This window comes from Thunnus thynnus, chromosome 3 (assembly GCF_963924715.1).
Source record: "Thunnus thynnus chromosome 3, fThuThy2.1, whole genome shotgun sequence".
In the NCBI taxonomy this organism is placed as follows: Eukaryota; Metazoa; Chordata; class Actinopteri; order Scombriformes; family Scombridae; genus Thunnus; species Thunnus thynnus.
The window spans coordinates 21,775,193-21,788,175 of NC_089519.1; the positions used below are offsets into that span (position 1 = coordinate 21,775,193).

General features: G+C 39.0%; 2 protein-coding genes across 4 annotated transcripts; both read right to left on the reverse strand.

The window, feature by feature from the left end:
• Nucleotides 1-1,687: 1,687 nt before the first annotated feature.
• Nucleotides 1,688-9,395, reverse strand: cnga1a (cyclic nucleotide gated channel subunit alpha 1a). Its single transcript, XM_067584724.1, has 9 exons — nt 9,208-9,395; nt 8,437-8,553; nt 8,265-8,327; nt 8,097-8,150; nt 7,845-8,015; nt 7,650-7,754; nt 7,166-7,272; nt 5,624-6,234; nt 1,688-5,517 (listed from the first exon to the last, which is right to left on the reverse strand). The coding sequence occupies exons 2-9, from the start codon at nt 8,529-8,531 to the stop codon at nt 4,591-4,593; spliced, it is 2,133 nt and encodes a 710-aa protein (XP_067440825.1). The 5' UTR covers nt 8,532-8,553; nt 9,208-9,395; the 3' UTR covers nt 1,688-4,590.
• Nucleotides 9,396-10,400: 1,005 nt separating this feature from the next.
• enam (enamelin) lies at nt 10,401-12,983 on the reverse strand. 3 transcript variants are annotated; one of them, XM_067585950.1, is made up of 7 exons: nt 12,869-12,983; nt 12,642-12,706; nt 12,502-12,525; nt 12,264-12,326; nt 12,106-12,147; nt 11,774-11,857; nt 10,401-11,122 (listed from the first exon to the last, which is right to left on the reverse strand). In XM_067585950.1, exons 1-7 carry the CDS (start codon nt 12,951-12,953, stop codon nt 10,697-10,699), a joined length of 789 nt encoding a protein of 262 aa, XP_067442051.1. In that variant the 5' UTR covers nt 12,954-12,983; the 3' UTR covers nt 10,401-10,696. The 3 variants fall into 3 exon arrangements, with proteins under 3 accessions (XP_067442051.1, XP_067442050.1, XP_067442052.1); XM_067585949.1 differs by having other exon boundaries at nt 12,264-12,329; XM_067585951.1 differs by lacking the exons at nt 12,106-12,147; nt 12,264-12,326.

Sequence of the window (12,983 nt, forward strand, 5' to 3'; positions counted from 1 at the left end):
ACTCCTCAGGCACTGAATCCCACAGAGACATATCTCTGCTGGGAAATCAGCCTTATAGGCAGCAATTTCCTCATGATAAATGACACACGCTCCATCACTCCACAGAGCTCGGTCTGCCAGAACATTTTCATTGGCTATCACAATTGAGTTCATGACAACGCAGAGTCTGTGACATTAATATTTATGCAACATAGGGTGTGCTGCACAGTTCCAGATAAAAGCAGGGAATTTAAAGGAGACCTAGTTGTGGGAAAATAGTATAACCGTTGCAAAAATATCACCAGTGTCAACAGTTTAAAATCATTTTATCTTAGGATGAATGTGCATAATAACATACTGTACATATTTATGAAACCAACTGAAAATGGCAACACTAACAACTGCTGATGAGGGCTAACAGATGGAGTTAAAAGCTCCAGAAACAGCTAGTTAGTGGACCTTGGGTTAAGATTATAATCATGGCTGGATTAAGCAGCTAGATGAAAAATCTATGGGCCATTTTTACCCTGTGTGTGTAGTAATTTGGTAAAGCACATTTGTAATTCAGTATTATGTAATATTATGACACAGAAAACTGCATGCATTTTAATGCATTGTGAAGATGTGAAGTGGGTGTGTTCAAGCTAAATAGTGTTATATTGCTCTTTACATTTCAGTTGATATTCTGCTGTGGTGTCGAAAATTGTAGTTAATCACATTAATTAACTATTTTGGTAGTAAATTAAAACAAAATGCCAAACATTTGCTGGTTCCAGCTTATCATCTTATCATCTTATATATTTTGGGCATTTTTCAATGTTATCTGACATCTAATCGACAAAACAATTAATCGATTAATGGAAAACATTAACAACATCAATCATTAATGAGAGTAATCTATAGTTTCAGCCTTACCACAAACCAACTGTTCACATGAAGTGAATACAGGGCCTTTGGGGCCCTTGAGATTTTGGGGCCTCCAAAGGTAAATTTGCTATGACAAGTATGATAAACATATAACCAACAAGTCCTCCAAATTAAACAACAATATAAATCATTGGTCCATGGTCTTTGCCTTCCAGTTCCAAAACAAATTACAAATCAGTCTCCTAAAATGGTTCAGGTTTGGTTATGTTTATAGAAACATCATGGTTTGTCCTAAAATAAGACTTTTGGATAACCAGATTGAATGAAGTGTATGAAAAGGGGTAAAACACCTACAAACTGAAACTAAGGATAAAACAATTGAAAAAAAAAATGACACCCACACATCAGAAATACTATCTTACATGCATGAAATGAACAAAATGAAACAGCAACTACTACCTTTAAGCCAGTAGACCTTCGTTGTCACAGTTACAATAACAAAGTAAGGGGGTGATAGTGGTCATGGTTTAAAAAATGATGTTGATAGATGGAAACGGGACACAAATAGCGATCTCTTGTGTTAAAGTTCGACATTTTGTTCATTCAACTTTTCACCTCAGCCTCCTCCTAACGTGGACTTTGGCCGCTCCTTCATAACATCCCCTGATTTCCTGCTTTGCTGCTAGAGGGCTTCTGGCATTGGAGTATTTATATTTTGTTTTGGGGCTTGTTCTTATCCGATCCTGTCGTATTTCTTGGAAGGACAACCTTATAACAGATTTGGACTTACAGTAAAACATCCCCATGCATGTTTCTGTTCTATGTCAGAGAATGACAGTACTTTGGATGGGATAGGATAGTTTTTATTGTCCCCAGGGGGCAGCTTGGTTTGCAAACAGTAGTCAACACAACAAATACGCATCATAAAAATAAATAAAAAGACATAAATACATATAGTAAACATACAGTAGATGCCATCATAATAAAGTTGCAATCTCTAAAAGCAGTAAGAGTCCATCAGTCCTTTATTAAAGTGTGTGTGCAATGGCAACTAGGCCTGCAGCTTTTTTAATGATCCAACAGTTGAGGGAAAAAATGATCTCAGGCCTTATATAACACAATATTCCTTAATTGCTGAATTGTTACCATCTGCAGTACAGTATAACAAACTACCTGCTGTCATTGTATTTTCATTAATTAACACAAAGACATGGTTCATTTCCAAGAATGTACCTACTACTACTGACAGTAATGAAGTCAGAAAAAATTACTGAGAGAGTGACACACATAGCTCCTACAAAGCCATCAAATCACCCACATATCTTTCTTACTCATTCAACTGTGCCAGTTATCACAAATTGCTTTCTTCTCTTCTTGGCTTGTCTTTATCAATGACTTTATCAGTGCATTAGAGCTTGAATGTGACTGTGTGGTGCCACTTAGTCATCAGTGCTGAGAAACCAACACAAAGGATGATGAATAGTCACATGATCACCAGCTTTCACAGATATTTAGAAGAAAGAGTGAGTGTGTGGCAATTGTTTTGCTCCCTCAGATGTCTGGCTTTGAGCGTAAAGTGTTTTGTTCTCTTCACAGGTTAAGTGTGGCAGCGATGTACATCCTGTTCACATGAAGAATGAAGAAGATTTGTGAGCTTTTGAAGTGGAAATTATTTTTCTGGTTTAAGTCTTTCTGAGGGGAGTTAAGTCCAACATGTTCACTGATGTAGAGCAGTATGCCATATGCATGCATGCACACATGTCCACATTCATGCACTTGAATGTGAACTCTAACATGTCCAGTAATTGTTTTCAGTGTCTTTCTGCTGAATGACAGCCTCTGCCTTCAAGTGGAAATGCTTTTCAATTTAAGAATCCAGATGTTTTATTTTCATGGTTCAGACCACTGGAGCTCAAAACCAGACAACCATGTGATCTTCAAATAGGTGTCTGAAACTGGAAATGAGCTCATTGACTGTACATCACCTTCAACCTTTCTAGAGCAAAGGTTATGCATATTTTAAGACTGAAGAGCAAATTTGCTGTCTTTCAACATAAAAGATAATCTCAACATTACAAAGGGAAAAAATAAGTTGAAATAGAAATCTTTGCTGACATTTGGTCAGTATTCTGTCGAACAATGCTCACTGTGGCTTCCATCACACACATGACTAAAACACATATGAGGTGGTTTTATGGGGCATGATGATAAAGTTTTTGTGGAAAGGAATAATAGGTCATGTGTGTAGTTGATATGTTTCCCTGTTCATAAAAAATGCATCTGCAGTCTTCAATTTGTACAGCAATTTTCGAAACAAAATGAGATTTACCAGCAACATGAGTTCTTAATCTGTGGCTAGTTGTCAATGACCAAATTAAATTAAATTAATCCATGGATTCATCCTGAGCAGGTTACTTTTACTGAGGTCTACCAAGAAAAGCTCTTATACAATCCCAGCAGATCTCTCAAGTCACAAGGTGGCAATCTTCTCCATGTGCGTAGAGCATTTTCAAAGTCTCGTGAGACAGCGTTTAGCATTTATGCACCTAAAAAAATGGAATAGTTTACCTGCTGATCTCAGACTGTGTGCTTCAAAAAGCAAATTAAAGACCTTTTTATTCAGTCAAGCATTTTCTTAAATTAACTCGCAGTATATGTATGTATGTTTGTGTTTATATACGTGCATGAATGTATGGATGTGTGTATATTTGTGTATATAAGCACAAATTTGCTTTTTTGTTGTTTTATTATGAAAAGCGCTTTGAATTAAATTGAATTATGCAACTATAACTTTCCATAACAAAGAAATATGAACTGTCAAAACGTAATTAACCTGTCAACTGTTCATTAAAAATTCTTGATCTATCTCAATTTCACACTTACTCCTCAGAGATGAAGTAAGTAATGTAACATCACCACCCAAGTTTGAATACAAGTGCTACAGCAAAAATTGGCAGGCCAGCCAGGTTTTAATTGTCTAAAAAATAAATTAATAAATAGATATAATTTAACTGTTTTATCATGCCTATAATCAAACTTTGTCCCTGCTTTGGTTTTATGATTTTCTTCTGTCTACTGTAATGAGAATCATTTTAATGCTTTAATTCTGTCTTATTTTTTAATATGCAACTTGTAAAGTGCTTTGAACTGCCACTGTGTATGAAATCTGCTCTAGCAATGAATTACCTTGTTTGCCATAAACCCTTCCATCTGCTTTAATTACCTTTATTATTAATTATTGATTGATATAACCTTTGTGCAGAGAATGCTCCAGCCCCAGAGCTTCACAAATTGCATGCCATGCAATGTCATGTGGTTACCTGCAAATCCTTGCTATTTACTATCCTCGTGTGGACAACAGTGTACACTGCAGGCTGGAGTGTTTTCCAGTATAGGAATGTATGAATCTGTGTGTATACAGTCATGAAATCACAGTAAATTATAATGAAAGTTACAATAAATAGGACAACTGAAGCCAGTATTTTATTTGAATATCAATATTTCCATTGGCTTTGTCCATTGAATTACTGTCTTTAATTTGATAATATACAATGGAAATACCTATTTAAGTTCCGGTAGGTATTTCAGCCAGTTTCTAGTGTTTCTTATTTTTTGTCTTTTGCAGTTTTAATCATCTGTGAGTCATTTAAGAAGCAAGTCCCGTAAGAAAAGATTTCTTTGTGTTAAAGACTCTATTGTGGCTACATAGAAAAGTGCTCTGTGTATTATAGAAGCTATATGGATTTATTTTTCCTCTTTAGTTTCTCCGTCTTTTTCCTCTTCTTCCTTTGTCTCTTCACCTTTTCCCTCCTCATCCTTTGCCTCCTCATCTTTTCCCTCTTCTTCCTTTTTTTCCCCATCACCTTCATCCTCTCCTGCTTTTTCTTCTTCCTTTTTCACCTCTGCTTCCTCCTCATCTTCATCCTCTACCTCCTCTCCTGTCAGGCGCTCCAGATCAGCGATGCGATATTTGAGAGCCTTGTCAGTGGTTTTGTAATTTCCCAGAATCCTCCTCAGCTTCATCTGCATGAGCTCCATCATGCTGTACAATCTGTTGACCTTCTCCTCCAGCTCCTTGGCCTCAGGCATAATGTTGGCTGGGTCCAAGTCTATCAGACCATCTTTCATCAGGATCTGTCGTCCCTTCTCCTCAAGCATGGCTTTAGCATCTGGGTACTCTGTCAGTGACTCCATCAGGTCATCCTTGGACAGACAGAAAAGGTCTGAGTATCCAATGCTGCGGATGTTGGCTGTCCGCCTGTTGCCTGCTTTGCTGCCTTTAATATTAAGGATACTGATCTCACCAAAATAGCTGCCACTTCCCAAAACAACAAACTGTGTGACACCGTCGTCAGCAACTACTGCAAGTTTTCCGTCTTTGATGATATACATCTCACGGCCAATATCACCCTTTTTGCAGATGTAGTCTCCAGGACTGAACACCTGCGGCCGGAGCTTTAGCACCAACTCGATCAGCAGGCCGGCCTCGCAGTCTGCAAAAATGCGAACTTTCTTCAGTGTCTCCATGTGAACTTGGATGGCGATCTCGGCTTTTAGCTTGTCTGGAAGATACCTTAGCACCTCCCGTTCATCCTGTGCCTTGCCGTTATTCCACAGATAGTCAAACCACTTGATGACTCGCAACTCAAGATCCTTGCTGACCTTTCGAACCTAGACAGGAAAACAAATCAAGAACATTTAAAATATATTCATATACCAGATGATTGTGCTCTTTCTTGTTCCAAATATGTCAGTGGAAAAAGGAATTTCTGTTCACCTGCATGTACTGCTTGATGTTGTCAATTCGAGCCTGAAACTGGGCTTGGGCAGCATTCATGTTGGAGATCATGGTAGCAATGTTTCCTACAATAGTGGCAAAGATGAGGACCCCAACTAGGAAGTCCACCACATGGAAGAGAAATTCTGAGTCCAGGGCTGGTGGCGGTGTTTCTCCAATAGTTGTCAGGGTCAGTGTGGACCAGTAGAGGCTGAACGCGTACTTCCTCATGGGTTCCCCAAACGCAGGCTCCTCAGGGTCATCCAGAGCTGGGTAAACCCAGTCATCAGCGCCAAAGCCAATGGCCTTGGAGAAGGAGAAATAGAAGCAGGCATTCCAGTGGATGATGATGAGGATGTACATGATCAAGTTTCCAATACGGAAGATGTTGGGGTAGTTGGTTTTAGTCTCAGTCCTCGTGAAGAACTCCATCATGCGACCGATTCTCAGCAGCTTGTTGATGCGAATCTCTGGGTAGTCAAGACCCAGTATGAAATAGAAGACGTCAGTGGGCAACATGGAGATGAAATCCAGACGAAACTGGAAGCTGGCGATGTAGCGATCCAATAGCAGCTTTTTATCTTTCACTATCAGGCCTTGTTCAAGGTAACCTGCATTTACAGAGAAATAAGTAGGCAGCGTGCGTTGTTCATGAATAATACACAAACATTTTGGACAAAGTTTGAAATAATTCATTCAAAAGTATTTACTATAATCGCTACAATTATCCCTGTCACTCCTTGATTACACATGGATGATCGCCATCCATATTCAAAATTTTAATCAATTTCTAAAACTGTCAGCTGCAACAGTGATGATTAGGCGTGTCATAGAAGAAACTCATGCCATTTACAGTCTTGTTCTATATATGCTCATAATTTTGATCAATTTAATTTTTCTGTTGACTTGAGATCCAAAAATTCCTAATTATATCAATCATAATTCAAATTTGTAAAACAATGAAACATTACAAGTTCAAAATGGGTGAATACTTTTCATCAGCACAGTAAAACATTGAGTTTAAAACACTTAAAGGACAGATTTACATGTTTTCAAGTCCATTGTAATACAGTAAAACAAAATCTACAGTCTTCATTCAGAGCACTGATTTATTCTAAAGTTCAGCTGAAGTTAATATGAGGCTTCAGCAGTCTCTGAGTCTTTTTTTAGTACAAAATTCTCTTTTTATGTCTCTCTTTTTGTGCTGAGCTGAAGTGGAGGGATAGCAAAACAAGAAAGAGTTTTGTACTAAAACATACTCGATTTATCTAACTCCGAAGCCTGCTAAATCCTCATATTAGCTTCAGCTGAATTTCAGAATGCATCATACACAGAGTGAAAACTGTGGATTTTGTCGCCCATCACTTAGAGTAGAATCGCTTTAGGAAGGGATCTTTTCACAATCAGTGTGGACAGAAGGTACAAATTGCAATGTGGGTTTGTGAGTATTGTTTTAAGACAGACTTGAAAAAATATTAATTCATCCTTTGAAAGATTTTCAAAGGCTTTCTTATGATTGGGAATTTTATGCCAGTTTTTCACCTGTTCTGGTCCTGACGAGCATATCAGCAAGGTAGATTATGTCTGAAGTGTAGTCCAAGATAACCCAGTAAATGAGGTAGTTGTGCTGCAGCTCCTCAAAGCAAGCCCTAATGCAGGAGAAGAAGCAGTGAGCATGTTTTGTAAATTAATAATGTTCAGCACTTGTACAAGCATTTCCTTTTCTGCACCTCTGTGTCCTCTACTGCTGCAGCTGATGCTGTGCCAAGCTCACAAAGTATAACATTCATCATTGCATTAAATTCAAATTGAATTAAAGAACTTGTTCACCAGCTTGTGAAACTATTGCTAGGCAAGAACAGGGTTATTACTCTGCATAAAGTGAGCTTGTTGCTAAGATGGTAATCATATGTAACAGTTTCATATGGACTGAGATATGAATAGTACTTAATGCGCTGAATGGAATCATGTAAACGTTTGACCTGCAGGAAAATCAAGAAAAGAATCACTGATTTATAGAAGTCACCTGGCAATGATCATGGTCCAGTTGTACATGACTGGTAATGTGATGACGAACAGCCAGTTGTAATACAAATTCCCAGCAGGATTAATGACAAACAGTTCTTTGGGCCTATGAGAACAGAGGCAGAGTGGATAAATTAAATAATTCATTGAAAAGTTGTTCTGTTTATTGTCCTGAGGAAGTTGCTGAGGCACTTACTTTTCCTTCTCCTTGTCCTTGTCCTTGTCCTTGTCCTTTTCCTTTTCCTTTTCCTTTTCCTTTTCCTTTTCCTTTTCCTTCTCCTTTTCCTTCTCTTTTTCTTTCTCTTTTTCATTCTCCTTCTCCTTTTCTGTCTCTTTTTCCTTTGTTTCCTTTTCTTCCTTCTTCTTCCTGCAATGCAAATCAACACTTTAGAGAGCACTGAGCATCAAATATTCTGCTGCATTTACTAAGGATTATAATGAGTATTACTCTTTCTTCTCCTTCTTCTCTTTCTTCTCCTTTTTCCTTTTCTTCTTTTTCTCCCTGGAAAAAGGATTAATTAACAGGTTTAATGGGCCTTGTCAAACGACTGCTAAGATACTTCAAAGTGAAACAGTGTTTTACAAAGGCTTTACCTATCTCTGTAATTGTACTTACTCGTCATTGTTATTACTGTTATTCATGTTGAGCAGACGATGAGGATTTGATTGAGGCAGACCTCTAGAACAAACAGCATGTTACATAAAGTTAATTGACTTTCTTGTTATTTCTCATTAATGTATAGTAAGACAACTGTTAGCATTTAACATGTCTTTGAAGTTTTGCTTACAGGTCATCCTCGCTGTGCTCTTCACTGTCTGTGAAAAGTTGTGGTGCAGTGAGAGGTGGCACAGTGAGGTGGGGAAGGGTGGTCGAAGTGGTCATGGCAGCAGATCTGCAGTGTAGCCTGCAAAAAATGAATCAAAGGTGGCCATTTTGTGTGAGGCCTACTAGAGGTTACTGAATTGGTCTGTCACATCTGTGTGATAAGATAAGTATGGCAGAACCTTAAATTACAGCACTGTTTAGATGCCTTACTACTACAAATACATGCAAATGCAAATACTGCAACAAAAGTCTCCTTATTTAAAAGAGCACAAAGAAAAACAATCATTTTCAACACAAAGCATCAAATCATTAGTTCATTTCTGCAGCCATTTAGTACTGATAAACAAAAAAGGAATTAAAAATAGCTAAATATTTTAGGAAGTCTGTTTATTACTCCATATCTGTCCTGTCATTAACATCAGGTCATAGATTTTCATCTGCATCACACCTACTGCATTATCCTCCTCCAACAGACACATTAAATACTCCAAAAAAGTTTGTGTGGCAAATCTACTTGTGTGGAAAGTAAAGAGAACTGAGTGAAAAGAACCAGAAATCATTAAAAGTTAAATGAATGCATATGAAGTTTTGGCAGAAGTGCATCAGTTCAGTGGAGAAAAACTGTATTATGTGACGCTCAGTCTGCTCACAAAACAGGTTATGTTACAAATAAGGTTTCCTACAAGTGTAGTGATGAAGCATAATCCATCCATTTTCATGTGACTTGACTTACCTTTTCCACTAGTTAATGTAATGTTGAGCCCATTTTCTTTTGATCCTTGTGTAGTTTTCGGAAGACTGCGAGCTGGTGTATCAATGGTCGTATCAATCATCGGATGCTAATTAAAAATAATATCAAAATGTAGCTAGACAGCTGACACCTATAAGCATTGAGTCTAACTAACTGTGTCATAGAGTCTTGGTGACCCTGATAAGGATTTGTGGATTAGAGGTGGCTGAGAAGAGGAGAGGCAAAGTCACTCATCCTTCTTATTAGTCCACCCCAGGGGGAGATGAGATATGCTTAGAGCAGTTTGGACATCTATGAGTTAACCTGTCAGTGTGGATCCAGAACACTGAAATCCATTTTGTGTTGACACTTCCTTTTTTATCTGTAACAGGCTATAATTTTCCTGACCATCTGCGAAACAGTCAAGGATTTAGACACACACACACACACACACACACACACACACACACACACCCACACACACACACACACACACACACACACACACACACACACACACACACACACTCTCACACGTACACTGCCATCTCCTGCTCAGTCAGCACTCTCAGCCATATCCAGCTCTGATCCTATTAGATCGTGCCGGGTAGTACAGATTTCAGATCAGGTAGATCTGGTCCCTTTTAAATGAATAAGAATCATGAGAGTGAAATTAAATCTGAGCCTCTGTCAGTGTTGAGTGGTGTGTCCTAATAGCAAGTGATCCTCCTCCCTGAGGGTACTACAGTATATAGACATCCTGTGGTGCAGTGGCACTCCCTGTTGGCTAATGTGGAGTTAGCAGTTTTATGACAACAAATTTCACAGCTTGTATTACAACTGAGGAGTGTCTGTAGGAGTGCATTTTTTTATATTCAATCATTTTAGAATAAGTACAGATCATGATGACATTATGAGGTTTTGTTATTAGAAAAGAAAAAAACATGGATTTGTCACCAGCTACTGTAAGTTTTAGATACCATGTTTTTATGGCTGTTTTGCCTTTATTTGATCATATAGAGAGACAAAAGACACTGGAAGAGTGAGGGTGATGCCACACAAGGTTACTAGCCTGAATCAAACTGGCAATGACGATTACATGACACACATCCCATGATGTATCAATCACTATTGAATTTCAAGTACATAATGAAAAAAGTCTTTTAATCAAAGCGGAAAAAACAAACTCAGAGAAATCAAATTGTCCAATTCTGGACTGAAAACACATTTATTTGTTTCACACACATACACACACAAAGACAAACTTTTTACTTGTTTCACTTTGTACCTTTTTCACAAAGAGCACTACAGATTTGATTTTATATATATATATATATATTTTTATATACTTTTTCTTCAGTCTGTATTCATCATGCCACAGATTTTTCGTCCTTTTCATCCTGTGACTACAGTACCCATTGCTGTTTCCAGCTGCTGTTTTAACTGCTAACAGAGGAGCACTCAGACTGGTACAGTAATAAGAGGAGGATAACTACAGTGGCGCAGCAGGATCTGCTGCCACTCCAGTTGTGTCAGCCGCAGCTGCCAGTGGGGCAGCATCAGCAGCACCAGCATCGGCAGCAGCAGGGACATCTGCTACAGCCACATCAACAGACACCTCAGGGGCTGCTGGGGCATTGTCAACAGAAACCACATCAACAGGCACGTCGACAGCAGCAGCGTCAACAGCGGCAGCGTCAACAGCAGCAGCAGCATCAACTGGTGCAACATCTACAGGGACGTCAACCACAGCTGGCTCAACAGCAGCTGCAGGATCTGCTCCAGGCTCCGCAGCCGGTTCTGCTGGTGCTGCTTCAACCACAGCTGGCTCAGCCTCAGCTGCCTCCACCTCCTCAGCCTCCTCTATCTCATCAGAGTTTAGGGGGGCAGCAGGAGCTTTAGGGGCAGGGTTGCCATCCTGTGCTCAGGAAATAGAGAAGATATGACTTAGAGTTTACACACTATAGTCCATTTTGGTTATCTACTGAAAGGAGAACTCCACTGATTTTACAAATGAAATTCTGTTTACTAGTCATGGAAAGTGCTACTCAGCCTGTGGAAACAGTTGCATAATGTCCTCTGTCCTCCTCTGTCTTCAGGGAGGGTGTGATGAAAAAAGGCCATATTGGAAAGTGAGATCCGATGTTTTACCCATTCTCGGGACTAAAGGCCCGGATATCTCTAAACTTCTGCTTCAAGAAAAATAAAATCTGTCTCTATTGGGTCTCTCAACTTTTGGAAGTACAATCATTACTGTAATTGCTGGTGTAGCCCTTTAAGACCATTACAGAAAATATGTGAATGCTATGTTTTTGTTCCCCCTAAAAACACATCAGGAAAGGGTAGCACTTCAGTGGAGGAAAAAGTTAAAGAATCACCTTATGTCTTGAAAAAAAAAAAAAAAAATTAAAACTGGTTTGCTGGTTTCACAATATCCACAGGAACCCTCATCCCATGTTTCTCTCTCTTTTAGTTTGGCATCTTCAGCAGGAGGAATGGTGCTATTTGTGAGCACACAGTAGTAACATAAAATTATTCTGTTCAGTATGATGAGAAGATGGTTGCTCACCTCTATCTCCTCCTCTGATGTATCTCCAACAGGCATGGGAGCTGGAGGAGGGACTTCAGCTGGCTGGACTGGTGCAGCATCGGCCTGTATGAGCGAAATCATTTAAATTAAGCACAATTTAGAGTTGAGGCAAATTTGATGTTGCCTTCAGTGCTGATGTGCACTTACTACCGCTGCCACAGCTGGCCCAGCCTGAACAAAGGAATAGTTCACGAATAACAAACACTCAAATTTCAGTAATCATGACTTTGAGTTTAGTTTATGTTAAAATATTTTTATAGTTCTATACAGTAGCTAAAGTTATATGAGAGTCTAACGAGAAATAAACTCACAGGAGCATCAGCAGCAGGAAGGAAAGGGTTTCCAACTAGTCCCTGAAATAGTGTAAAATAATGATGATGATTAATTATTAATGCCAAACAATCTGAATGTACCAGATGTTTATTTATATTTCTTTATTTGGGTGAAAATGAAATGCCCAGCCATTAACCTGCTGCTGGTACAGCCTGTACATCTCCATCCACCTCAGGGCCTCATTAGCATGTGCTGCAACCTGCTGAAGAAATACCAGACATCTCCAGACATGTACTGCAATTAAGCCAATTATCTCCTCTCTGTCAGACATCTATCACACTGTACATTTGATGACATGACAGAAACATGGTATGACATGCCATGGCAGACAGGAACAAAACTTCACAGAAAAGCCCCAAAAAAAGCCTTCTTACCTCATTGCTTTCACTCCCTGGAGCCTGTAAAACAAGGAAGAGAAGTGAGCAGGCAACAATGACTTTATGCCATTATGAACAACAATGTTTATGGATCAGTCAGCAGACTCACTGACGCATTATGTTCAGGGAAGACTTACAGGGGCAGCCAAGGCAGTGACCAGCAGGCACATCATGAACACCACTGTCTTCATCATGACTGTTTCTAGAGACACACAAAGCACACTGTAACAAATATACTGCAGTTTTCTTAATTTTCTTCGGTAAACTGACACTTTAAATTAAGGAAATATTAAAAGTATCAGCAGGATAAGGTTTCCAACACTTTTGGAAATCTCAATTATTTCCATATTAAAATCCATCTCACCTTCTTCCTGGCACTGAGTTAGGCTGAAGATGTGTCTCCTCAGAGATGGAAAGTAGTCTACTTCATCCCTTAACATGGAAGCCATTTATATACTGGAAGATCCTGTGTCAGCCAA

Bases quoted from the DNA above. Each gene is read 5' to 3' on its own strand.
- enam (XM_067585949.1), bottom strand. From the start codon at position 12,953: ATGGCTTCCATGTTAAGGGATGAAGTAGACTACTTTCCATCTCTGAGG. The intron at 12,148-12,263 runs GTTAATGGCTGG...ACACTATTTCAG, and splicing joins ACAGGCTGTACCAGCAGCAG to GGACTAGTTGGAAACCCTTT. The intron at 11,858-12,105 runs GTGAGTTTATTT...TCGCTCATACAG, and splicing joins TTCCTGCTGCTGATGCTCCT to GCCGATGCTGCACCAGTCCA.
- cnga1a (XM_067584724.1), bottom strand. From the start codon at position 8,531: ATGACCACTTCGACCACCCTTCCCCACCTCACTGTGCCACCTCTCACT. The intron at 7,273-7,649 runs GTGACTTCTATA...CTCCTGCATTAG, and splicing joins TGGACCATGATCATTGCCAG to GGCTTGCTTTGAGGAGCTGC. The intron at 5,518-5,623 runs GTGAACAGAAAT...TTTCCTGTCTAG, and splicing joins ACATCAAGCAGTACATGCAG to GTTCGAAAGGTCAGCAAGGA.